The following is a 25,579-nucleotide window of genomic DNA, read 5'->3' as shown; positions in this document are numbered from 1 at the left end:
TGAGTTAGTAATGCAAGTGTATTTAGACCATAATGATGATACACTGTACTTGTGTAAACAGTATGTCCACACAACACACTTTATACATTGTAAAGTATTCAGTCTTGTACCTTAGTTTAATGTTATATACAAATAGATTACGTATTTTTATCTTTTTAGAGTTTAGTCAGCCCAGTTCTCTCTCTTCTTCAACTGACTGGTGGACGTTTTTATTTATATACTCGAGGAAGGTTTGTCCTGAAGTGTGGGTTCACGCAGCCAATGACCTGTTTTGGGTCATCCTTATAGTGCACTTGTCACATGGATCAGAAATATAATTAAGTAAAAAGGAGGAAGACTTAGTTCACCCGAGAGCTACGGGTGACCACTTTTTCCAGCAGACGCCAAAGCTACAACCCGGCATTATTATTATTACCATCTCCTTTAGTGACCATTAAGTACCCCTTAAATTTAATCTTAAAACAATAAATTAACCTTTGTTTAGTGCCTTAGATTGATCATTTTATTTATCTCTCATGCGTTGTGATATACATGTTTCCGGCTTATCCATTCGACCGTCAAACTAATGGCTACCGCTAACACGTAAGCTGCCCAGTGCTCGCGGTCAAGGAGGTAGAAGGTGTGTTATTGTTTTGACCTTGACGGCTTGACCTATGCATGGCACGTCATTAAGTCACAGTCCATTTACGGGTATCAGTACTCCTCGGAACGCCGCTCTAGTTATAATGTTATGTTGGATGAATTGTCTCTCCATCGTCGACATCTAAAACTTTAATTTCTGAGAGGTTTAGCGATCCTTGAACCCTATTATTGTGGAACATAACAAGGGTATATTAAGTCGCACGTATTTCATTTATTTAAGTTATTTTTTGTCTGCTTTATAAAATATTAACTTTTTCCCTCGTGTGCCTGTTATGCACACTTGGCGGCAACACTGGTCGCTCGTGTATTTAATTTGTCAGTCCTATTTATCAAGCATGTGTGACTGTTTGGAATAAGAAAACAACTTACTGATAGCTTTGAATATACTTTAAATACTTTATTCACACACATATGTTTATATTCCATTTATCAGCTTTCATCAAGGTGAAGGCCATACAGGCGTAGAACCTCCGTCCAAAACAACACTACATACTTTAATCTGTGTGGACGTCAAGTACAAGAAAAGGAGTACACAATAGTTTTAGATATTACTTAAATATTTTATTTACACAGAAGTATACTACAGCAACATAGAGAAGGAGAAAGTGTTAGCTAGAGTGGTACACCTTCAGCATAATGGCTACGTCCCTGGAATGTACGAACACTGCGAGGACGACGACGCTACCTCGTTCTATACAGTACTTAACAGACTATATTTTACATAATTCGGATAGCTAAATAAGACTTTTTATTGACATGATACACTTCTAACCATCGTTTGTACATGAGTTAAAATACAAAAAGCTGCATTATATTACATGGAATGAAGCTTTGGAGGGAGGGAGTTGTAGTGGTGAGTGACCCGCCACACGCGAGGGGGCGAATGTGTGGGGCAGGAGCGGTGGGCGGCGTCTCTGGAGACTATCAATTCTTGTCTCGTGGAAACAATGAAAGTCGAAATCTATGTTAAACATGAAACGGTAAAGGAGTTCATGGTAGATTGGGATGACCCTACACCCTTCACATCAGAAGGGACAAATCTAAATTCCAGTGATATAGCGAGGAAACACGAGTGAGTCAATCCCAGTTGAGTCGAGAGGCAAACGATCTCCCTGAAACGGGGAGCCTCACACTTTCTTGAACGCTAAACAACAAAAGCATCGACATTTTCTGGAACAATTTTGTTCATATTTTGATTATTTGTTTAAGAAATATTAAGGTAATCAAGTAGCCACATTTTGTACACAACAGTCACTGCCGCACACTGTGATTAACAGGTAAATGAAACATCATGTGAGGATTAGCAAGCGCTTCTCCTCTACGTCGACAAGACACAAAATACATATATACAAGTTCAAGTCAGCCAGGTACAGCCTCCTGTAGTAATAATTTAATTAAATGGCTGTGGAGACACTGGCAGTAGTCGGGACTCGCGGAGTGGTAACACCATCGGCGCCTCACAGGTGTCATGAAGACGTCTTAACTCAATCAATGTTCTACTCACTTTCTCACTCGGAGTCCATAACCATCAATGTCTCTCACCAAGACAATCTCTCTCTTTCCCAGTTCATTAGTCAGTTTCTCGTAACCATAGTTTTGATAAGACAGATTTTCAATGGGACAGTGTTTCACTATTGCATGCTTTCACTGTTTTTTTTATCTTCTCACCAATTTCTCAAGCACATTGTTTCACACAACTAATCTCTCATTGAAATTGATTTTCACAAACAAAAACAATAATTTCTGAGAGTTTATCAATTAAAAAAAATCCTCATACAATTTCCACAGGGTGTTTCTTTTCTCTTCATCTGGGCTTCACCCGTCAATGTTTCGATTGGCTCCAGCTCGTCAACACAGACCTCGGCTTCCTAGTGTTTATACTCCGATCAACGCCGCCGAGAAGCTGGAGCCTGTCCCGACCTGCAGCGGTCGCCTGGTGACAAATAGAAACATTCTTAACATAATATTATTGTTAACTTTCTAATCTAACGATATAAACTATGATTTTTGTTCTGATGACGTCAAAGTTGATGCGTGGAAAAAGTTAATATAACAAGAAAGAAATTATATTGTTTTGATAAAACTAAGAAAAACAGTAAAAAAAAGTGTCGCAGTGGTGTAAAAATTCACGCAAAAACAATATATTTTCTGAATATATGGACTACAGTCTACTAGTATGAATTTATTCACTGTACCGGAGGAGTGAGGGAGTAGGCTGTTTGGTGACTGATTTTCATAAGATCATCTGAAGTAATAATTTATATTTTGACTTGATACTATTCTCTTTGAGGACGATGGTTTAACCCTTCGAAATAAGCTAAGGGGGGGGGGGGGTAACCTCTATGTAATCGCACATTAAATATTTTTCCAGGAGACCATAACCAAGAATATCCACCACGTGGGAGGAAGAGGACCTACTTGGTGGGGTTGTCGACGGCGACGAGTAGTGTATCGCCCCTCAGGAGGAGGACGTGGCCCGACAACACCGCCGTCACTGAGCCATCACCCAGCGACCCTGACCACTCCAGCCGACGCCTGCACACCACCAGAGATATTACGGGTTATTCAACTTATTCATTACATGCGCGGTCACAAGTCAAGAGGTATTTATGTGTGGGGAAGAAGGGCTTAGGGGAGTTTTATTAAGGGAAATAAACATTGAGATTTGTTTCAACATGTGTGGATCAATATAAACATGACTTTCATATATTTATCAATATATAATGTACAGGGTAATGGAAGTCCCTGTGCACACTGCTATACTTAATAATATATAGTTATTTACCTTGTTCTAATTAAAATAAATAATGTTATTGTAGGTGCACATAAACAATTTCGATCACCTTGTATATTGTGTTGGAACATGTCAGATGAATGTGTTAGAGAAAGACGTGTACTGTACCATGACACAGTGCAGAGTTGGTCATATGTACTGGCGTTAATGCAGTACTCTACTCGATGCATTACCAACTATTATCCCACAAGTACAGTATATGAACATCTGAACCCACGATATAAACACAGATTCATCGAAATAGAATACCCATACTTTAATATAATGTACATCCATTTAATGTCTGGGCATTCTTATTCGACGATTTTATTTATACATTGTTGAAGGGTAAATACTGAGCTTCTCACCTGTCCTTGCTGCAGGTGCTGATACACAGGTAAACACTGACGTCGTTAAGCGCTCTAAGAGGGGTGTTGGGTCTGCCCCGTGGGTGGAGCACCAGGGACGCCGCCACCTGGTAGATGCCTTTCTTGGTGACGGTGAAGCCTCCGTGTTCCACCACCATCCTTCGCTCAAACACCCCCGGCGAGAACGTCTGCACGGAGCACGGAGAGTCTCTTAGTGTGTGTCATGGAAGAATACTTCACACACTTGTACAACATGTTATGATTAGGTAAGTTATTGTGTAGAATATTTGTGTCGATATTGAGGGAATATGTTGGTGCCGGGGGTGTTATTTATGTTTATTTATTTTCACTTCTTGATGCATTTACTAAAGTTATATCTTAGCTGGGGGTGACACTGGGACAATTAGGATAGAACAACTTACGATGGTGAAAGTGTCGACAATAGCAAGTCCTGAGGGCTTGAGGACTAATGGCTGCGGCAGTGTGGCGGTGAAGGCAGCCTTCACCCGCATTTTGTTTGACTTCTGTTGGGCCTCCTCCTCTTCCTCCTCCAGCAGCCCCGTCACATTGAGCGTGTTATTGTTATTCTGCAGGTAGTCTGAGTTGGGGAGAAAACACCGTAAAACAACACATTGTTACGTTTGAGGCTCACAACATACAGTACTGTAAGATACAAATGAGCAAAAATTAATTGTGTAAAAAATGTAATGTCTGGAAAACATTTGCCAAGTGCGAACATAAATCCTAATGCAAATGGTGGCTTTAAAAATATGTTTACGAAAATTAAATATCATAACCAAATGGTGTAATGATTGTTTACATCGTTTACAAAATAAACTTGTAATTGTAACATTTATCACGAAGATTGGAATAAATATTATGGATTATTAAAGAGAAAATTGTGAATAATGAAAAGAATACAACTGACTATGATAATGTTTAAAGGAACTGGTGAGGTGATGATGGTTGAGGACCTCACCTCTGAGAAAGTCCTTTATGTACTCCTCCATCTCCTGCGTGGTGAGGGTGCCCCCGGGAGGTCCTGCGGGCCCCTGAGGTCCCCGACGCCCCGGAGGACCCTCTGGACCCTCCCTCGGTACAGGGATTTGGTTCCTGCGGCCTTTCTTGCGGTTCTTACGTTTGCGGGCCTTCTTCTGCCGTTCAGAGTTACGAATGAAGGCTTTCCAAGTGTCTCGGGGGTCGAGCACCAGTACACGCTGCAGGAGGACCAGGGAGACTAGTTAAGGCGGGATGGGGCGGGGAGGTGTGATAAATATAGGCTGACCTGAAGATTAGACACCCCGGTTTATTTCACCTTAAAAATTAACCGCGTTATTTCAGCCGAAAATGGTAATCTCTACGGCTACCTGGGGGATTAGGTTGAGTTAGGTTATTTGTTTAAGTTAGGTTGTTAGCTTAGGTCAAGTTAGATTAGATTAAGGGGGCATGTTCGTTACAACAAATCCGTATTGAAGGTCAGTCGTACAGTAAGCTACCGCCCGATACTCGATCTGCCGGACACAAACGAGTTAAGTCATCACTGTCCTGTTGTTGTTGTCTCCGGCTACGACACTTGTCCCACGAGGTGTCAACCCACAGTGACCTTGTCGGGGCCGGCTTAGATTACGCTGTGTAATGGAGCCGTGTTAGGTCATAGCGGTACGTGTTTACACTATTAATGATCTTGCGTGGCGGGAACTGTTACAAGGTTAGGATCACCCACCCTACCTTAACCTAAGCTAATCTAATTTAACCTTGTTTAAACTAATTAACATCACCAAATTTAACCAAACCAAACATATCTTCTGAATCTAACCTAACCTAACCCCAAGGTGAAATAAGCTAGGGGTCACCTATATACCACCAGGGTGACGCTCGCTGGCTGGAAGGGGAGGTGTGGGGCGGGGAGGGGGTGGTCAGCTGAGGAAGGTGAAGATAAGGCGAGAATAAAGCATTCACCAGACCTCCGCGGTCAAGTCGAGGTCACTTGGCTACAGATAAGAGCGTAACCTACCTGTGTGACCCCTCCTCCCCTTCCTCTTCTACCTCCTGCTCCTCCTCCTCGTACATCAACATTAGTTTATCTGTTTAAGAAGAAGCGTGGTCGTAGTGTGACCTTTGACCTATCTTCCTCCTTCAGCAGCTGCCCCACTGACATGACCTGACAATTGTCTGGTGCTGGGATAGTCAAAGTTGCTAAATCTGTTGTCTAATGGAAACCCAGACGCCATACAGTGTTACGTCATGGCCTCCTGCGGCGGGAATCTACCACACAGCAAACACGATGTGATGATGAGGGCGCACAGTAGGTGATTTTGGCCACGCTTACAAGACAAATAACCCATTTTGATACTGTTATGAACTCACGACACAACAACTCCACACTACGAGTTGACTACACACCATCTCATATATTAACCTTCTCGTCCGCATAGTTTGTTTTCTTATTTGTACAGAACACTTTTTGGGGGCAGAGTACAGTGACTTGTGGTGGAGAACAGCACGCGGTAAATATCAGAGGGTGTGGACATGTCAACTGCTGATGGACCGCTCCCGCCTGACGCCTGCTGCCCCGACACACCATCAGCACAACTGTTTGTATGAAGGTGGGTGTTCGACATCCACTTTTTACTTGATTTATATTGATGGAATTATTTCTTAAGGATCTATTTAAGGTTAACACTCACAAGAAACAAAGATGATTAAGATTATGATTAAGCGCGTTAAGCTGCACGACAAAAAAAAACTCCCGTGTGATAAAACTTACTGTACGTCCGGCGGGTGAGAGAGTGTGGATTGCGGAACTAAAGCATCTTTATAAAGTAGTCGAAAGGATTAGTGAACTCGTTCCTCTCACCATCACCTGTTGAGCATATCACGGCTCCTTTGGTAACCTCACTCGAGTCACATAACACTATACTCGCGGTGAAAATAATGTATTGTGGTGTTTAAAGGGTTAGATAGTAAATACTGTATATATATATTAATATCAAACAGAGGTTGACTTACAGAATACAACAATTGTGAAGTAGTGACTTACGTCTTCCTCCTGGCTGTCCTTGTACCACATGCTCTGTAGCCCCTGTAGTGTGTTGCTGCCCAGGGCCACGTCCCGCGCCTGTCCGCCCCTCACCATACTCCTTATGCCCAGGCTCGTCCGCACGCCCACAACCACCAGCAGGAGCGAGGCGCCCACTGCATTGCTGCAGAATCGCGACAACCGCATCCTTTTGCTGTATTAACTATGAAGAATATTGTGTCTAGTGCTGTGTGGATACTTGCTGCAGCTGTTGCTGTTGTGAAGACTACTTCTTTTAGTGCTGTGTGGAGAGTTGCTACTGCACCTGCTGTGCAGTCCGTGGCTCTTGGTGCTGTATAAACAACTGCTGCTGTAGGGATTGAAGACAGCTGTAACTGTTGTGAAGACTGCTATGGTTAACGTTGTGTAGCTGCCTGCTGTGCTAAGACAGCCGCTAGAGAAGCGGTTGTTATAGCTGTGTAGCTCCCGGGTCGTGGTGCAGGCAGGTACTGTACTGTGGCGAGAGAAAAATACCGAGTTACCATAAGACACCTGTTAGTCTTTCACAACACAAAGGTTAGAGTTTTATCTCCTCAACAGTTATTACTGGGGTCATGGTGATTACTGCTCCACCTCTCCACTAAGTTATTAATCCAACATCAAATAAAGCTGCTGTGCTATAAGGTACTGCACGTCGTTATGCTGGCGCCCCTGAGGTGTATATAAATAGTAACAATATCTACGAGTCCTTCTGGAGGCGTGGTCACACGGACACAGACACGGACAGATACTTCGGGCCTGCCAGATATGAGAACCGGACGCGGCACCAGAAGTGATCTTAGTTGCGTCAGTGGCGGCGGTGACGGCGGCGGGGAGCCCACATTGTTTGACCTTGATCAGATCTGTAATTTAGTTTTGGTTTGTTTTGGCTTGGTTAGGTTAGGTTAATTTTGATTAGGCTGTGTCCATTGTTTTATACTGTAATGTTTCAACTAAGATTATTTTTAGCATTAGGTCAGTTGTAATATATAGGTTTGATTAAGTTAAGACAGATTAAGATACATTAGGTTAATTAATATTACTTTAAGACGCTACTCCTTTCCCACTATAGAATTTCTGATTAAGGAAGACGAAAGATGAACAGAGACGGAACGAGAATGTACGGATGGGAGGAAACTTTAATAAACAAGAGATGGGAGAGAAGATGAAAGTTGGTGAGAGAACGTTGGATCACCCGAAGATTAGCCCCCCAAGCTTATTTAACCTGATGATCAAATACCCTAACGCAACCTGGGTTTAATTTACGTTAAGTTTGCATTAGGTTAAGTTAGGTTAGCGTTAGGTTAGGTTAAGTTAGTTTATTGTTAGTTTAGTGTTAGGGTGTTTAATCTTCAGGTAAAATAAGCTATGAGCAGCTAATCCACAGGTCATGTAAACACTCAAAAGGAAGTGGACTTGGAGGAGGGGGGGGGGGAGGTGACAACAGACTCTCACTCAGACAAATAATGACGGGCCTCTCCAGACACAAGTTAGTTTCTGGAGAGCTTTCTGGGACGGCGGACGGACTGGGGACGGAAGGGCGGACGACGAGCTTAAAGAGGAGGACCTTGTTATCTAAAGTGTGACGTGTGTAGCCCGGCGCCAGAAGCCATGCCTGGGTCCCACACACACACACATACACCCTTCCTCTTTACCTCTGTTTCAGCGTCCTCTCTGTCCAATACCTCACTACTTCTCTCTCTCTCTCTCTCTCTCTCTCTCTCTCTCTCTCTCTCTATCCTCACAGCCCCACGTACACCTTCCCTGTGGCCCAATCTTGTCACTTAAGTGGCCAGGGGAGGTTATTGCCAGTGTTAAAACAGCCACTCAACACAAGGAGTACAAACACTGAGAATGTTACAACCGCTGAACGATACCGCCTCCTCCGCCCGCCTCCCTCTTCTGACGATTCCCACGCGCATAAGCACACAGTAATCTGTTCTTTGATCACCCAGGATGCTTGACGATCAACGAGTCATTATTCCTGATTATATTGCATTAGTTAACACCTGTAATTTACTGTCTAATAGATTCAACAGGTTAAGAGATAGATCACCTGAAGATTCGCCCCCCAGCTTATTATACCTGTATATTAAACATCTTCACGATACTTGTGGGGTTAGGTTAGGTTTAGAGTAGCGTAGGGTAGATTAGGTTAAGCTTGGTTACTTTACGTTAGGTTAGGTTACGTTAGGTTGGTTAATCTTCAGGTGAAATAAACTGGGGGGCGATTCTTCAGGTGATTCTAAGAACTTATTGTGAGTCATTGAGGAGGATGAGGTGTGTGTGTATGTGTGTTTACCGAAGGAGTCGCTACTGGTGTTGAGGCCGTGAGTGGTGGATGAAGTGTAGCTCCTCATCGATGCGGGATTCGTAAACAAGATTCGTCTCTATTTCAACATCAGTTTCTTTAAGGAGCTGAGGAGGTGACTAATGCCTTGAGAGCAGTGCAGGTTGGGGTGATGAGGGAAGAGTGGGGTGAGGGAGGGTGGGGTGGAGGGAGGGTGGGGTGGGGAGGAGTGGGGTGAGGGAGGGTGGGGTGGAGGGAGTGGGGTGGAGGGAGGAGTGGCGGTGGGGAGTGTAGGGGTGGGGTGAGGAGGTGAGGGAGTGTGAAGGGAGAGGGTGAGGGGAGAGTGGTGGGGTGAGGGTGTCTAGGACTGGAGTTAGGGTGAGGAGTGTTAGGGGCAGGGGGATAAGGGATGAGGAGTGAGGTGTAAGGGATATGGATGAGGAGTGAGGTGTAAGGGATAGGGATGAGGTGAGGTGTAAGGGATAGGGATGAGGGTGAGAGGTAAGGGGCAGAGATGAGGGGTGAGGTGAGAGGTAAGGGGCAGAGATGAGGGGTGAGGAGTGCGAGGTAAGGGGGAGGGATGAGGGTGAGAGGTAAGGGGCAGAGATGAGGGGTGAGGAGTGAGAGGTAAGGGGCAGGGATGAGGGGTGAGGTGTTTGTGTCAGAGGTGGTGGTGGTGGGGGCACACATTAGCCTGTGTGGACTACTCTGGAGGTAATAGCCAACCACTTCATGCTGGCGCCTTCATAATGAATGACGCAAATCTTGGGTGGGCGAGAGAGCACGGGGGAAGTATATCTCTCTCTCTCTCTCTCTCACCCCCACACCACCCTGCTCCCCTCTTTAGTATTCCTCCCCACCTCACCTCCCACCCCTTCTCCTTGCCCCCGTCTTTATTACCTCCTCCCCTGTCTCGCTGTCTGCCCCCCTCCCCCCTCAAGGTCGGGCATGACAGGAATGGAGGCATCACTCCAGGCGGGTGTTTGTTTATTACTCTGAGCCACAACACTTCTGGAATGAATGAGTGTCGCTTGCTTCTTATTAGGGAGGGAGGGAGGTGGGGTTGGGAAGGGAGGCATGGAGGGAAGGGAGGAGTGAGGCAGGAGGGAAGGGAGGGAGACGGGAAAGGAGGGAAGGAGGCGGGGGGGGTGTGTGGCCGCAGTAGTCGACGAAGGCTCTTGATGTGTTCTCGTCTCTGCTACTGACACAATAATGACTTATTTTAATGCTCGCAGATATTTACATTTGAAGGGCGCATTACGATACTCCTTTTTTTTTTAGGATCGCATCGTTTTCGGGTTATTCCAGAATCGCAAAAGTTTTCATATAATATAAAGTTTTTGTTTTTGTTATTTGAAATGTGTAGTTTATTATATAACGCTTGAGAATCGTAAGTTTTTGTTTTACTTTTGAGAATTATGATGTTTATGTTATTTGAGATTCGTGATATTTATTTACGATTGAGGATTGCGGTATACTGTTTATGTTTCAAAATCGCAGTGTTTATGTTTTTTAAGAGTCGAATTATTCATTTTAATTGAGAATTGTAATATTGTTTTTTATTTGAGAGTCACAATATTTATTTTAATTGAGAATCGCAATATTTATGTCATTTGATAATCGCAGAATTGACAGTCCTGAGAGTGGGTCAGTGGCAGTACTTAGGCTGTTCAGGGGCTGCAGTACAGTGAAAGTATGTACCAATTACCAAACTTTGTGTATACAGTATATGTTGTCAAGCCACACTTCAGGTATACTCGAGTATATGCAAGAGTATATTACACAGTTCAAGTATACAGGACTGAGAGGTTCACCACACCGTCCAAAAGTAATGTCTTAAGTTGTGTGTTTTGATACATATCCCGTTTCCTTATGTTCCCGCGTATGAGTCCGTGTGGCGATGGACGTGTTAAACTGTTAGCGTTGAGTCATCTGTAGCTTAAGTCACCAGCGCGAACGTCTTTCAGTTGAATCACTAACAGTAAATGTCTAAAGTTGATTCACTTACATATTACATGTAAATTTGACTCACTAGCAGAGAGGGTCTTAACATGAAGTCACGGTTATATTTTACGTATTAACTTATTGAGTCACTAAAATTGACTCATCGTAACAGTTAAAACACTCATAGTCACAAGGCTGAATATGTGTACTCTTACCAACATCCGAAAAGTTGAGTAACTGAACGATACTCGTCTGGAGGTGAGAAAGTGAGTCAGTGAATGAGAATCGGTGAGTGGGTGAGTGAGTGAGGTCCCACATCCTCATCTGGGCCCGGTGAGGCGCGGAAACCAGATCGTGGTATCAAAGGCGGCACAAAGAGAGTTGAACTAATGTACAGATTGCCTCATATTCTGTCCTCCCCCCCCCCCCCACCTCCACCGTGTGTGTGTGTGTGTGTGTGTGGTAAGGGCGCAATCTGTACAAGACGCATAATAACGCAAATTTATCTGTAATTCGTAGCGTGGGTTCTTATGCTGCGTACATTAAGGAATGAGTGGGCGTAGTGTGGTTACGCCATCTACTTTTTTATTGATGCGTCTCAGTGTGCCATCATCACTTGTCTTTGCGTACGAATATCCCTATACGCATGATTGTACGCAATGTTAAGTCATGTGGCAAGGTGTGTATTCATCTTTATGCGCATGAACAAGCCATCACGCATGAACGTACGCAATTTTTCCTTCAGTCATTGCTAACGTAGGATCATTAAGCTGCCACAGATACCGACACTAACAAGCTCATCCTGTGTGACTCTTCCCCCACCCCCCCGACATGATAAAGTAACAAAAACATGTTTATGTAGTAGAGTGGGCCAGCTTAACACATCACTTCCTTCTCTTTGCGGTGTGGCGGCTCCAGACACAAGCTCGTCCACCATGACTAGTGAAGGTGTAAGAATGCATTTAATTGTTCTTCTTCAGCTAAAAACACAACAATAAAATCTTAAAATACCATAGACTAACAATGAGACGTGGATTATATTTCGTTAGGTTTTGTAAACATTGATATTGTCTCCTAACTGATGTGTTAAGTCAACGTATCTTACAAAACTAGAGTCTCAGGTTAATTTTGATGCCATATTTAAGAGTTATTATTATTATTATTATTAGCTTCAGTCACTTACGAGGAATATTTATCGTACGAACTTGTGAGAATTTGATCTTTGGGCAGCCGTGGGAAATTTTCAGGGCCACGACACTCAGCAAGAAGACTGTTATGATTCAAGGCACTTGGCGAACATAATGTCATGAGCTAAGCAGAGATCTATAGCCCAAGACACTCAAGAAGCAGCAGTCTATAGCCCAAGGCACTCAAGAAGCAGAGATCTATAGCCCAATGCACTCAAGAAGCAGAGATCTGTAGCCCAATGCACTCAAGAAGCAGAGGTCTATAGACAAGGGCACTCAAGAAGTAGATATCTATATCCCAAGGCACTCAACAAGCAGCAGTCTATAGCCCAGGGCACTCAACAAGCAGCAGTCTATAGCCCAAGGAACTCAACAAGTAGACTGTAATGACTTAAGACACTCTCTCAAGCACTATAGCTGAATCACACAAAAGTCATATGCGTCGGGAGAGAGGGGGTTATATAGTGTTCCCAGCAGAGGCCCTCCAAACAAACACTCAGTAGATGAGAGGGTGACTGTACATGTATACACTGGGAGCAAATACCACTCAAGTGCTTCCGGCCACCCCCCCCCCTCCAATTCTTTGTTTGATAGCCGACCTGAGTGTGTGTATGACTGGCTGTGAGTGTATATATGACTGACTGTGAGTGTATGTATGACTGGCTGTGAGTGTATGTATGACTAGGGTTGAGTGTATGAATAAGTGGTTCTGAGTGTATGTATGAATGGACTTAAGTGTATGGCTGTTTACTTGTGTTAGTTGAGTGTCTCCACTTTTATGACATGATTATCTCGAGTAAGTTTAAGTGTGTATGATGTTTTAAGTGTGTCTTTGAATGGAGGATAAGTCTGTCTTTGTATGATGTCATAATTGTGTCTGTGAATCTGTAATGTCGTAAGTGTGTCTTGGAATGTTGGAAGTAATGTCGTAAGTGTGTCTTGGAATGTTGGAAGTACTTCTCTGAATGTCGTGAGTACCACTTGGAATACACGAAGACACACTTAGAATGTCCTAAGTTTGTATCTGAATATAAGGTCTCCCAAATGCGTCTCTAAATATCATAAGTGCGTCTCTAAACGCCATAAGTGTATATATAAATGCCATAACTGCATTTCTAAATGTCTTAAGTGTGTCTTTAAAGGCCTAGGTACATCTCTAAATATCATAAGTGCATTTCTCAATATCTTAAGTGTGTCTAAATGCCATAAGTGCATCTCTAACTGCCATAAATGCGTCTGTAAATGTGATAAGTGCGACTAAATGTTACAAGTGCGTCTATAAATGTTGGAAGTGAGAATTTAAATACAGGTCACCATGAGTGCTTCTGAGTATGTCTTGAGTGTTTCAGTGTATGTCTTGAGTGTTTCAGTGTATGTCTTTGTTTCAGTGTTTCCGTGTATGTCTTGAGTGTTTCAGTGTATGTCTTGAGTGTTTCAGTGTATGTCTTGAGTGTTTCAGTGTATGTCTTGAGTGTTTCAGTGTATGTCTTGAGTGTTTCCGTGTATGTCTTGAGTGTTTGTAAATTATGAAGTGTTTCTGTAAATTTCATGAGTGTCTTTGTGAGAGGATATCCAGCGTGTGCAGTGTGTGTAAATGATTCGTGTTATGAGTGCAAGTGATTCGTGTTGTGTGTGTAAGTGATTCGTGTTATGAGTGCGTGATTCGTGTTGTGTGTGGTGTTGTAAGTGATTCGTGATTCGTGTTATGAGTGCAAGTGATTCGTGTTGTGTGTAAGTCGTGATTTGTGTATTGTAAGTGATTCGTGTTGTGTGTGTAAGTGATTCGTGTTATGAGTGCAAGTGATTCGTGTTGTGTGTGTAAGTGATTCGTGTTGTGTGTGTAAGTGATTCGTGTTGTGTGTAAGTGATTCGTGTTATGAGTGCAAGTGATTCGTGTTGTGTGTGTAAGTGATTCGTGTTGTGTGTGTAAGTGATTCCTGTTGTGTGTGTAAGTGATTCCTGTTGTGTGTAAATGATTCATAATGTGTAAATGATTCATGCTATGCGTGAAGTGATTCGTATTATATGTAAACGATTCGTGTCATATGTGTAAATGATTCGTGTCGTGTGTAAATGATTCGTGTCATGTGTGTAAATGATTAGTGTTATCTGTGTAAATTTTTCGTGTTAAGTGTGTAAGTTATTCAAGTAATATGTGTAAATGATCCATGTAATATGTATAAATGATTCATGCAATGTGTGTAAGTGATTCGTGTTATGTGTAAATGATTCGTGTTGTGTGTAAATGATTCATCGTATATGTGTAAATAATGTATGTATTTTAACAACTGCAATTGATGGTGACTAACTGTGTGTGTGTGTGTGTGTGTGTGTGTCCACCCTTCACTCCGCCCACCCTTCATGATAGCCAGAAAACATTATAAAGAGTAAAACAACAAACGCTGAAGATACAATTTAAGTCACTGCGTCTGTTTGTAGCTTTTAGATGGACTTGAATCTCACGTGTTGATTTAAGGCACCAGAGTCACGGTGGCGCACTAGGAGTCAATAATATAACATGGTGCAAATCACTGGGGGGTCACCTATGAGATTCACCTGACGATTAATCACCCCAAATGCTGCCTGTGGGGTGTTAGGTTATAGGTTAGGTTAGCGTTAAGTTAGGGTAGTGTTAGGTTAAGTTAACGTTAGGGTGGATAAGCTTCAGGTGATCCCGTAACTCTACCTGTCCAATTTAAACCTGAATATAATGCATAATTGGAACCTGACACACAAATAACCTACAACTGACTGACAATGACTAAATGTTAACGCTCACCAAACTATTACCGAAGTCTTATATCATACTAATGTAAACAAAAACATGAAGTCATCGTCTTGTTCTCGCCTCCTCACAGTCACGAACACGAGCTTGATCATCGATATTTTCTCTCCTCGTTAAAATACAAAAATAATTTCGAGAAGGTCATGACAGATTGGAGGGCGTGGCGGTGAACGGAGCTCCTTGTCCTATCCCGCTGAGGTTTTTCGCCACCCCGGACTATAAGACCTCCAGGTAGTACTAGCTCTCCTACCCACCCACCCATCCCCTGTTGACAAGTCTCATTTTCGTGGTGTTGAGCGAGACTGTAAACAAACGGGCCGGAGCTGGTCAATCATCCCTCTTGATTCACAGCCTCGTTAGTGGCGATGAGCTGTTTACGTCTGCGTATATGTCTATGCTATACGCCCCCATTCCGTGTCTGTATCCTGGTCGCCGTTTTGTGGCACGTATCGTATCCTCTCCTTGTCTGTACCTTGATTGGCTTCGTTTTTTGTTGTTATCTGGAGGAGGTTCGTTTCTGTACCATGATTTACCGCGACTTATCTTGGTTCCTGTCTCCTATACCTGTCGCTCATCCCTCTACCTGTGTGTTCCTCGCCCGGGATCTGTACCCACGCTTTTACCAGTTTTCAGCCTCCTGGTACCATAGCGTTCCCCCTCACACCCTGCCACCATACCCCGTGCCAGTACTCCCTACCTTGTGTGTATGTACCCTACCCCTTGTGTACCCCTTCCTACCCTACCCTGTGTGTGTACCCGGCGTGTATACCTCATCCTTTGTGGACCCTGCCCCACCCTGTGCCAGTACGCTACCCGGTGTGTGTGTGTGTGTGTCCCGTCTTATTCCCTTGTCAGTAGACTATCCCGCCCTCCCTCACAAATTATCTATCCACTACAGAGGCATCGAGGTACCCAGCGTCATGTCAACATCCATAAGCTTCACCACAAACACATAACGCCTCCACTAGTAACAAGACTCCGCTTATCACAACAAACACAACTAATGTAGCTCCTTTGCTTGATGAGGAACAACAATAACAACATTAACAAATAAAAAAATCGACACTATTACAACAACAACAAGACCATCACAAACATGAGCAAGGACATGTTCCCCTTTCTTCAGAGTGCACTGTACTAGACGTCCACAGTGAACCTCGCTCGCACAGACCACCGGCGCCCGCTAAATCAAGGTGTTAATAAGTTCTATAAGGCAGACTGGAGTTAGAGCGGGTAATGCCCCTCTTGAGCCACGACCCCAGTGTTTAGCATCACCGCGAAGGAGTGGATCCTATGCACCCGACCTTCACGCCGTATTGGAAGCCGTGTGTCACGTCCTTAGAGTGTTTATAGGTGTAGGAGAGTTGGAATTTTTGGCGTTTATAGTTTCTGAAGGTCGAGTGTGTTTTGTTTTGCTGTTTTAAATGGGGAAGAAGGTTTAAATACTGAAGAATTCGTTAATAGCTTGTTGGCCTTATGTACGATGTTAAATATTTACATATGTATTGTGATGTATGTAAGCAAAATAATGCAGAAACACGTGTAAATAACATATGTATTGTATAATGTGTAAATGACGAGTACTGTAAAAAATATGAATACCACCTGTACATGTATTATGTGTAAATGGTGAGTAATTTTAATATACATAATTTACGTCTTTAATAATACAAATGATATACAAAATACATATACACAGTTAACGTCTCTTATCGATAATTAATACACCTGTTAACTCTTTAATTAACAGGTATAAATAAACGTATAACCTGTACTTAATGTGACTCAACCTAAACCATAACAACACAGTGTACAGTAATACCAATCTTATATCTTGCTAGTTATGTTAAGAGAGGTAGACATGGTAATTAACACTCGTAATACAGTACATAGTGAAGATCTCCTGATGGTTATAACTCACTCTCCCATAGTTTATTTCGCCTGATGATTAACGCTATACCTGGGGGTTAGGTTAGGTTAAATCATGTTACATTGGGTTAGACTAGGTTAAATTACTTGGGTTTTGTTATGTTATGTTAGATTGGGTTAATTTAGATTAGGTTAGGTTAGATAAACTTCGGTGGGGGTCATTCAGGTGTTCCCATAGTGAAGATACAGGAGTATATCCTTCACTTGAGTTGCTGTCGAGATATACCGTGTCGCGCATTTTGGTCCCGAGTGGTCACAGACAGACTGACAGACGGACATAAGTGTTGTAAAATAAACAGACGCCTTTTTTCTGGGGGAGCTAAGGTGTAATACAGGTTATTATACAGCAACTGAGAGAGGGTGTTAGGAACCCCACACTAAGCCAAACAGCGCCCCCACACTCAATCAGGCCCCCCACACTCAGACAGGACCGACCCACAAACTCAGCCAAACAGGACCCTACACAGGGCCCTCCACAAGCCACAGAGGGCCCCACATTCAGCCACACAGGGGCCCCCACACTCAACCACGGCCCCCAAACTAAGCCACACAGGGCCCCCCACGCTCAACCAGACAAGGTCCCCCGTCTGGTGATTGGCGCCGGGTCATGTACCAACTACCAGAGTGAGAATTATTTATTCTCCTCAGTGGCTGTACCTTGTTTATCTTCTCGATACCTCCCTTCCCTTCTTCCTTCCCCCTTCCCTCCCTCTCTCTCTCGTGTGTCCTCAACCCCTGTGTCTCCCTTCCCTTCCATCCGTATCTCCCTCTCACCTTCTCCCTCCCTTCCATCTATATACCCCTCCCCCTTTCCTTCCTGCTCCCTTGCATCCGTATCTTCCTCCTCCCGCCCTCTCCCTTTCTTAGTATTATTCCTCCTACTTCTTCTTCCCTAATATTCTCTCTTCTACTCTTATTCTCCCTAAACTCTCTCCAATTCTTGTATCTCTCACTTCCCTCTTTTTCCTCCCTCCATCGTCATAAACGTCCCCTTCCTTTCTCCCTCCCTCGTCATAAACGCCCCTCTCCTCCCTCATTTCTCATATTCCTCGATCCTTCTTCCCTCCCTCTCCCCGTCACACTCTTTGTCCCCTTCATCCCTCCTCCCTTGTGTCGTTCCTCCCTCTCTACTCACCCCCTCCGGTCTCGTTCCCCAAGCTACTCTACTCTCACACCGTCAACTGAACCCGACACTATTACGCGCATTGATCACCTGAAGATTAGACACCCTAACGCGCTAACCTAACAATCCCCCCCCCCAGGTAGCGATAAGGTAAATAGTTAATCTTCAGGTGGAATTAACTGAGGTGTTTAGTTGTCAGCTGATCCGCTCAAATATCTCAGCTGTAAATGTTTCCTCTTTTATATCTTTCGTTCCTATGAGTCAAAACGTTGTCCACCAAGGCGTTAACCCAGACTCCCACCCCCTCTTTCGTTGTTTATACTAGACGGGTCATGCCAAGGAAAAACAAGCGAATCCGTGTTATTGTTTGGGTTAGTTCCACTTTGCTAGGTTCCCTGAAGACGTCCTTCCCAGAAACCCACCGACTTCTCAAGCACTGACCAGGAAACAATTGTAGGAAGTAATGGATGTGTGTTGGTGATGGCGGGAGTCCAGTTCCTGTTAATATCTAGTGGTTCTGTGACGCACTATATCTTGGCTCACCTGAAGATTAACCACCCTAATGCTATCCTAACTTACGCTAACTCAACCTAACATAACGTACCCTAACCTAAGCACACTAACGCTTAGCTAATCCAAGATAAATATCTCAGGTAATGCCGCTTAAATATTCTTCAAATCAATAATAATATCCCTCCTTATATTCCCCCCCCACCTCTCTCTTCTTCCTCCTCATCTATCAGCACCCTCACCCATCCCCTTCTCTTCTTCCTCCCCCCTCACCACCTTCTCTTTCTCCTCACCCCCCCACGTACCCTTCCTCCTCCCACCTCTCCCCTCCCTCACGTACCCTACCTCCCCCCACCTCCTCACCTGCCCTCCTCATCCCTCGCCACCTCCCTACCTCCCCTCAGGATCCCTCTACACCTCACACACAGTTTAATGTCAATAAAGGAACACATTAGACTGGGATTTAAATGGTAGCCAAGTGCAGGAGATGGAGGCTGAAGACACGAGAGATAAATATACAAGTATGTAGGTCAGTTGATGCTGGGGAAAGATGGCGGTTCACAGGGGACTTATTAGGATCACCTGAAGAATCGTCACCCCCGGCTTATTTCACCTGAAGATTAAACCCCCACTCTAACACTAACGTAATCTCACTCCCTACACCCTAACACCAGCCTAATCTCACTCCCCACACCCTAATACTAACCTAATCTCACTCCCTACACCCTAACACTAACGTAATCTCCCCCACCCTAATTATGTTAAGGTGTTTGATCTTCAGGTGAAATAATCTTGGGTGGTCATTCTTCAGGTGATCAGACGAAGACTTTATTTTGTAGTTTGTTAAATATTTTGGATGGTAATAATGAATGATAGGAGATGAAGGGTGAGGTAATAACGTAGATGATGTTGATAGATTTGGTAACGCTCCTGGTGTAGTGTGTGTTGGTAGAGACTGGGGGGACGACGTGTGCTAGAGGGCCAACTGGTGTATATACAAGTCGCTACTGTGCTGTGGATGTGTCGGGAAACGTCACAAACCTAACCTAACCTTTACTTATAACCTGATCGTTACCGTACCCAACCTTAACCTAACCTTTACTTATAACCTGATCGTTACCGTACCCAACCTTAACCTAACCTTTACTTATAACCTGATCGTTACCGTACCCAACCTTAACCTAACCTTTACTTATAACCTGATCGTTACCCTACCCAACCTTAACCTAACCTTACCAAACCTTAATCTAACCTTACCGACCCTTAATCTAACGTTAACCTAACTTAACCAAACCTTAACCTAAACCTGTGTACACTATCAACAGTTCTTCACTATCTTTACATCTTACTAAACCAATTTTGGCGGGCAGGTCGGTTACGCTCCGGAGGTCGGCAAACGTGGGCGATGTTATTGTGTGTTACCGAGCTGTGTTATGGTGTGTTAAAATGATGGGAAATGGTAATATAAAGAGAAAATGACAAAGAAATGGTGGGGAAATTATGGGTAAGACTGAGAGAGAGAGAGAGAGAGAGAGAGAGAGAGAGAGAGAGGATGATGAAATACATATTTGGCCAAGATGACTCAGGCAACAGAAGGGTGTAATAACTGTAAAAGACGAAAAAAGAGTCACCACAAAGTTATCTCTTAAATTACTCCACCTGAAGATTAACCACCCTAACGCTTACCTAACTCCCCAGGTAGTGTTGAGGTGGTTAATCATCAGGTGAAATAAATTGGGGCGGGTTAAATTTCAGGTGATCTCAAACTAGCAATATTGTGAGCCAGATGAAGGATGAGGGAGGCGCAAGAACTCACCAAGGATAGTTTCCCTTAATGTATGCAGGGCGGTACTGCCTGGCCTGGGTGACCTTGTGGCGCCTCTGGACACTCCTGAGACAGTGTTACGGCCCATGTGACGGTCTACGGCAGTGTTACCTCACCTCCTGGTTATATCTTGACTTAATCAACTAGTTATACCCGCCACTTGACGTTGTTACAGAGATACGGTTTGATTTATTAATAACTATCAAAACATATCGACACCCTCAAGAGTTTATTGCGGGAGTTTTATCAGGAAGGTCATAAAGGTTTCCTGTAGTACGCACGACTCAGAGGCTCAGTGTATCAGGAGACGCTACAATAATCGTATTCACCATATTTGTGCAGGAATGACTAACGCGGCCTGACCTGAGAATGAGATCATAGCAGAGTTGCTCGGGCGGGCGGGGCGAGTTGGACACGCCCCTCACGACCACCGCTCTATATGGCGCTCCCAACAATAAATACTGCCTTATGACGCTCACCTCCATATAATTTGGCTCGCAAGTTCACATTCCATCATCGACGATCTGCATCCAACAGAGGACTTTAGGATATATATATTTTCTCTCACCTTTCACCCTCCCGCCGAAGCCGTGGGAGGTCATGACGCCCCGCCAGACTCCTGTCAGCGCCCCCAACAGCTCCTGCCCTCACCCCGGAAATTGACCTGCCGCCACATAGGTCTCGGGTTCCAAGATAAGCACAGCAGCTACTGACCGGGGGAGTTTCCCAGCCACTCTCCCTCGTGTTGATTTAATTCCTTATTGTCTAGAGGACGTCCTTCGAGGCTCCTTGTTGACATTAAATCTGAGTTGAGTGAACAGCAGTGTTGGGTGTGTGTGTGTGTGTGGAGGGAATGTTAGAGAAGAGAAGGAAAAAGAGAGACACATGGAGTTTGATAGGATAAAACTTAGACATTGTAAATAAAGGAGAAGAAAAATTGAAAGAAAGGAGTAGAAGAGACGGGAGGTGGAAGGCGTGGGAATAAATATCAAGGAAGAAGGAAAGATAACGAACACAAAAACAAGGAAGGAAAGGGAGTTAAAGAAAGGGAAGAGGACAATAGAGAAGAGAGAAGGAAAGATAAACAAGAAAAGGACAAAGGAAGGGAAAGAGAAGGGTCTGGGAAGGAGGAGGAGGGACGGGGATGGACAGTGAGGGAAGGTCTCAGGCAGGGGTAACTGTACGCCGTGACGCCACAAGACACCTCACGCCAGGGGGAGAATACACTGAGGATAAACATTAACGAAGTAAGCACTGAATGGTGATTTCTTTCCCTCCCTTTAAATCAGTTAATCTTTAGCAGTAATAAGATTAACATTACTTAACACTGGACTGACTCCTCCCCCACCCTCAAGACTGGCTTGTAAGGTGATAGCTCAGGAGGAGGATAAGTAAGCTTAATTTAATCGAGAATGGGGTAATCCGCTAAGCCTACAGGAAGCCATGCATGTAGGAACAAGCCGTAGGCGGTAGGCGTCGCTTGATACAGGAACTACAATGAATTTCCTTGAATGACTCGCGGATGTATACGAACGTTTTGTGTCGCTCTTTCTTGAACATCTTGCTCACAGACGCTCGTTTGACTTTTTTATTTTTATTTTCCTACTATCATTAATTCTGGTTAGTCATCTGTGTCTTGTGTTGGGATCTTGATGGGAGTGTTCTTGTTACTTAGTTCACATCTTTTGTCCTCCCGTGAAGGTTAAGTTATTCTGGTTGGTAAATAAAAACATCGCTGGACCTCGTGTTGGCGCGACTACCTACCTACCTGTCTGCCACCGTCTCCTAGCAACTGGTAGTCCTCTGCTGGGAAATTTCTTTTTAAGTGTTATTTAATCGTTATTCCTAATGTTTTGTCATTTATCCACTTTATGTCTCCATGTACTGTACAGTGTAGAATATTTTCACTGGATCCGAATAAAACAAAGACGAATCGCGGAATCGGTGTAGATTTTGACGACATTAAAACCTTCGTAAACGTTTATTCTTCATATGAATATTTTTTACAAATTATCTAACGGCCAGGGAAATATATTTATTTATTGAAAATGAAAAATAGATACTGTAAATGTTGAGGGTGAACTTTATTGTTAAAAACTAAAAGAATCTGGTAAATTGGTCTCTGTTGGCGGGAAAGTTGTGAAGGAAGGAGAGCACCAGGACCCCCCACCAGTCGTTCACCAAGCATTGTAGATCAGCGCGGCTCCCCCTCCCCCCTAACCCTTCACCAAGCATTGTAGATCACCAGGATTCACTCCCCTCCCCTCACCACCACCACCACACACATGTTTCTACGTTAGTCTCGTCATGGTATCGTCTTCTCCCTCACCACCACGTGTTACCACTACCCACGACTTCCACAAGGTCGCATATTATTAAATTCACTTTTTATTTCATGATTCAAACAGTCACACCCGACAAACTAGGGGAGGGCGCGGCAGTAACTGAAGTTGACACCTGAGGTCATTGTTTACTCTGTACAGCTACCTGACCGTGACCTTAAATGACCTGTCCCTCTCCCCTCTCTACTTCCTCCCCTAACCTACCTATTAAGTGATGTACGGGCATGACAGTTAGTTTAAGTTATCTTGTTACTGTCAGTCTTCATTATGCCAAACAGTCTATTAGGTTAATAAATACATGTTGAGATCACCTGAAGAATCCACACACCCCCAATTTATTTCACTTAAAGATTAACCATCGTAATACAGTTTGGAGGGATGAGGTTAACATAAGAACGTAAATGGAGGAAACTGCAGCGGGCCTATTGACCCATACTGGGCAGTCCCGTTTACACCCAACCCCTATTGCTCATATATCCACCCAACCTATGTTTGAAGCTACCCAGCGTGCTCGAGTTAATGATAATGTTTGGTAACTTGTTCCACTCATCCACTACTCTATTTCCAAACAAATGTTTACCTACCTCGCGCCGAAATCTTAATTGGTCTAATTTAAAACCATTGTTACGAGTTCGCTCTTGGTTGGATAGTTTGAGTACCTTTGTTATATCACCTTTGTTTAGCCCTGACTTCCATTTATACACCTCGATCATATCGCCCCTCACTCGATGGAGTACAAATTAAGATGCTTTAACCTGTCTCTGTACTCAAGGTTCCTAATGCCCGGGATTAGTCTCGTCATTCTCCTCTGAATTCTTTCTAGGGATTCTACGTCCATTCTGTAGTACGGTGACCAGAACTGAATTGCATAATCCAAGTAAGGTCTGACAAGCGCACGATATAGTTTTAGGATGACCTCGCTCGTCTTGTAACTAGCACTCCTGTGTTAGGTTAGTTTAGGTTAGCGTTAGGTTAGGGTGGTTAAACTTCAGGTGATCCATTACGGCTCCTGAATAATTTTAAGATTCATTGTCAACCTTATGTAAATTAAAGACTAATTTTTTTTGGTGGGGGGAGGGGGGGTAGACGTCTTCAAAGTCTAAAGTAGAGACGATTTACACTGTTCACGGAGGCTCACAAAATGTTACTTGTCTCTTTAATGTGAAGAACCGTAACTTGTAGTGTGTAAAATTGATGTTATTACGTAGATATTCATTGATAATACACCGTGGTGAGTAATTAATACACCGAGGTGAGTAATTAATACACCGTGGTGAGTAATTAATACACCGATGTTAGTAATAATAATTGATAATCACTTAATTTGACCAAGAGCAACTGACAAAGGCGGTGTTTATTATCAACGACTTTACATAGTTACGATTAATATTACATGTATTTCTTTTCGTCGTATTTACATCAAAGTGGTAACATGTTTGTGAGCCACCCTGTAGTATTGTTTTGAGCCACCCTGTACAGTATTGTTTGTGAGCCACCCTGTACAGTATTGTTTTGAGTCACCCTGTACAGTATTGTTTTGAGCCACCCTGTTGTCAATATATTTAGACTGTGTACATTATTCCAACTTATGCGTACCCCTAGTAGTTTATCACCTGAAGATTAGCTCCCCTAGCTTATTTCACCTACAGTTTAACCACCTTAATGCTAACCTAACCCCTCCAGATAGCATTAGGGTGTTAAATCATCAGGTGAAATAAACTGAGGGAGGTTTATCTTCAGGTGATCCCAAAGTTTTTAGTTCATCTCACCCACTTGTTACTCTTCTTCCTGTTGCACACACACACACACACCATTAATGACCACAATGACTCAATCAAATAACTCTTCGCCGGAGATGCCTTAAAACACTCTACAGTACAGCCAAGAACGGCGTCACGAGAGGTTATGGTTGTAGGTAAAGATGTGATCACTTATCTTCACACATATATATATATTTAAAGTGTCGTTGGCAGACCAGTCGAGGCTTTACGAGGAAATATGATCAGTTCTTTTTTACAAACGTTCGATAGGCTAGATTGTATCGGTAATGCTTCCTTGTAGATGACCAGCGTAAAAACAGTCTGGTTGTGTGTGACCCGGGAAGGTTGTGGTGGTAGAGGGTGGAGGGGTAGAAGGAAGCCCCGGCGTGGTGGCTGGGGTAATCTGCACATCACCTCCGTTAGTAGCTACTGCTTGGACATTTTTGCACCGGAGATTCATTGTCACTCAACGATGAATCAGTTTATGCAACGAAGATTTTTATCACTCAAAGGGAAATCGTAACACAATCACTAGACGGGGGATGGAGCTTCGTTCTTCAGTGTTTCTAGATACAGTACACAAACTACGTTGCTCACGGAGTGTTCTTGTCAGTAATCTACCTGTTTCACCGACACATACAGAACATACACACACATCAAAGTAACTCTGCCACTGAACAATATTCACACGCGTCTTTCAACTTTCAAGAGTTTCTAGTAAACTGAACTTTAGAAATATACGGTTGTAAGCTCGAGATAAGAGAGAAAACAAAATTATCACATTTATGGAAATGCTCGTGAAGGAATATACTAAATAGGCATCACTCTGGGTGTAGCAGAGTGAGAGTTCATCCCGGCGAGGAAGGTGAGGGTGGAGAAGCAGCACTAAGATGGGCTTACCTCGCTCGCTGGCACCTGGAGAGTGATGGTGTAGAATGATCCCACGAGTGTGTGTTGTATGGTGAGCGCGTGTGTGGCACGTCCTGCGCTGGCCACCACTAGGCCACCACTGGTCCAGGCTCCAGGGTTCACCACTCACACCC

At 43.7% G+C, this 25,579-nt stretch overlaps 1 protein-coding gene across 1 annotated transcript; it reads right to left on the bottom strand.

Moving 5' to 3' along the window:
- Window positions 1–1,011: 1,011 nt before the first annotated feature.
- LOC121859717 (adipolin-like) lies at window positions 1,012–25,579 on the bottom strand. Its single transcript, XM_042356654.1, has 7 exons — window positions 25,437–25,579; window positions 6,824–7,316; window positions 4,763–5,000; window positions 4,206–4,381; window positions 3,784–3,971; window positions 3,061–3,177; window positions 1,012–2,575 (listed from the first exon to the last, which is right to left on the bottom strand). Exons 2-7 carry the CDS (start codon window positions 7,007–7,009, stop codon window positions 2,518–2,520), a joined length of 963 nt encoding a protein of 320 aa, XP_042212588.1. The 5' UTR covers window positions 7,010–7,316; window positions 25,437–25,579; the 3' UTR covers window positions 1,012–2,517.

Source organism: Homarus americanus, unplaced genomic scaffold (assembly GCF_018991925.1).
Source record: "Homarus americanus isolate GMGI-L3 unplaced genomic scaffold, GMGI_Hamer_2.0 scaffold27231, whole genome shotgun sequence".
Taxonomy (NCBI): domain Eukaryota; kingdom Metazoa; phylum Arthropoda; class Malacostraca; order Decapoda; family Nephropidae; genus Homarus; species Homarus americanus.
The sequence above is the reverse complement of the archived record's forward strand: the minus strand, read 5'-3'. Positions and strand labels throughout refer to the sequence as shown.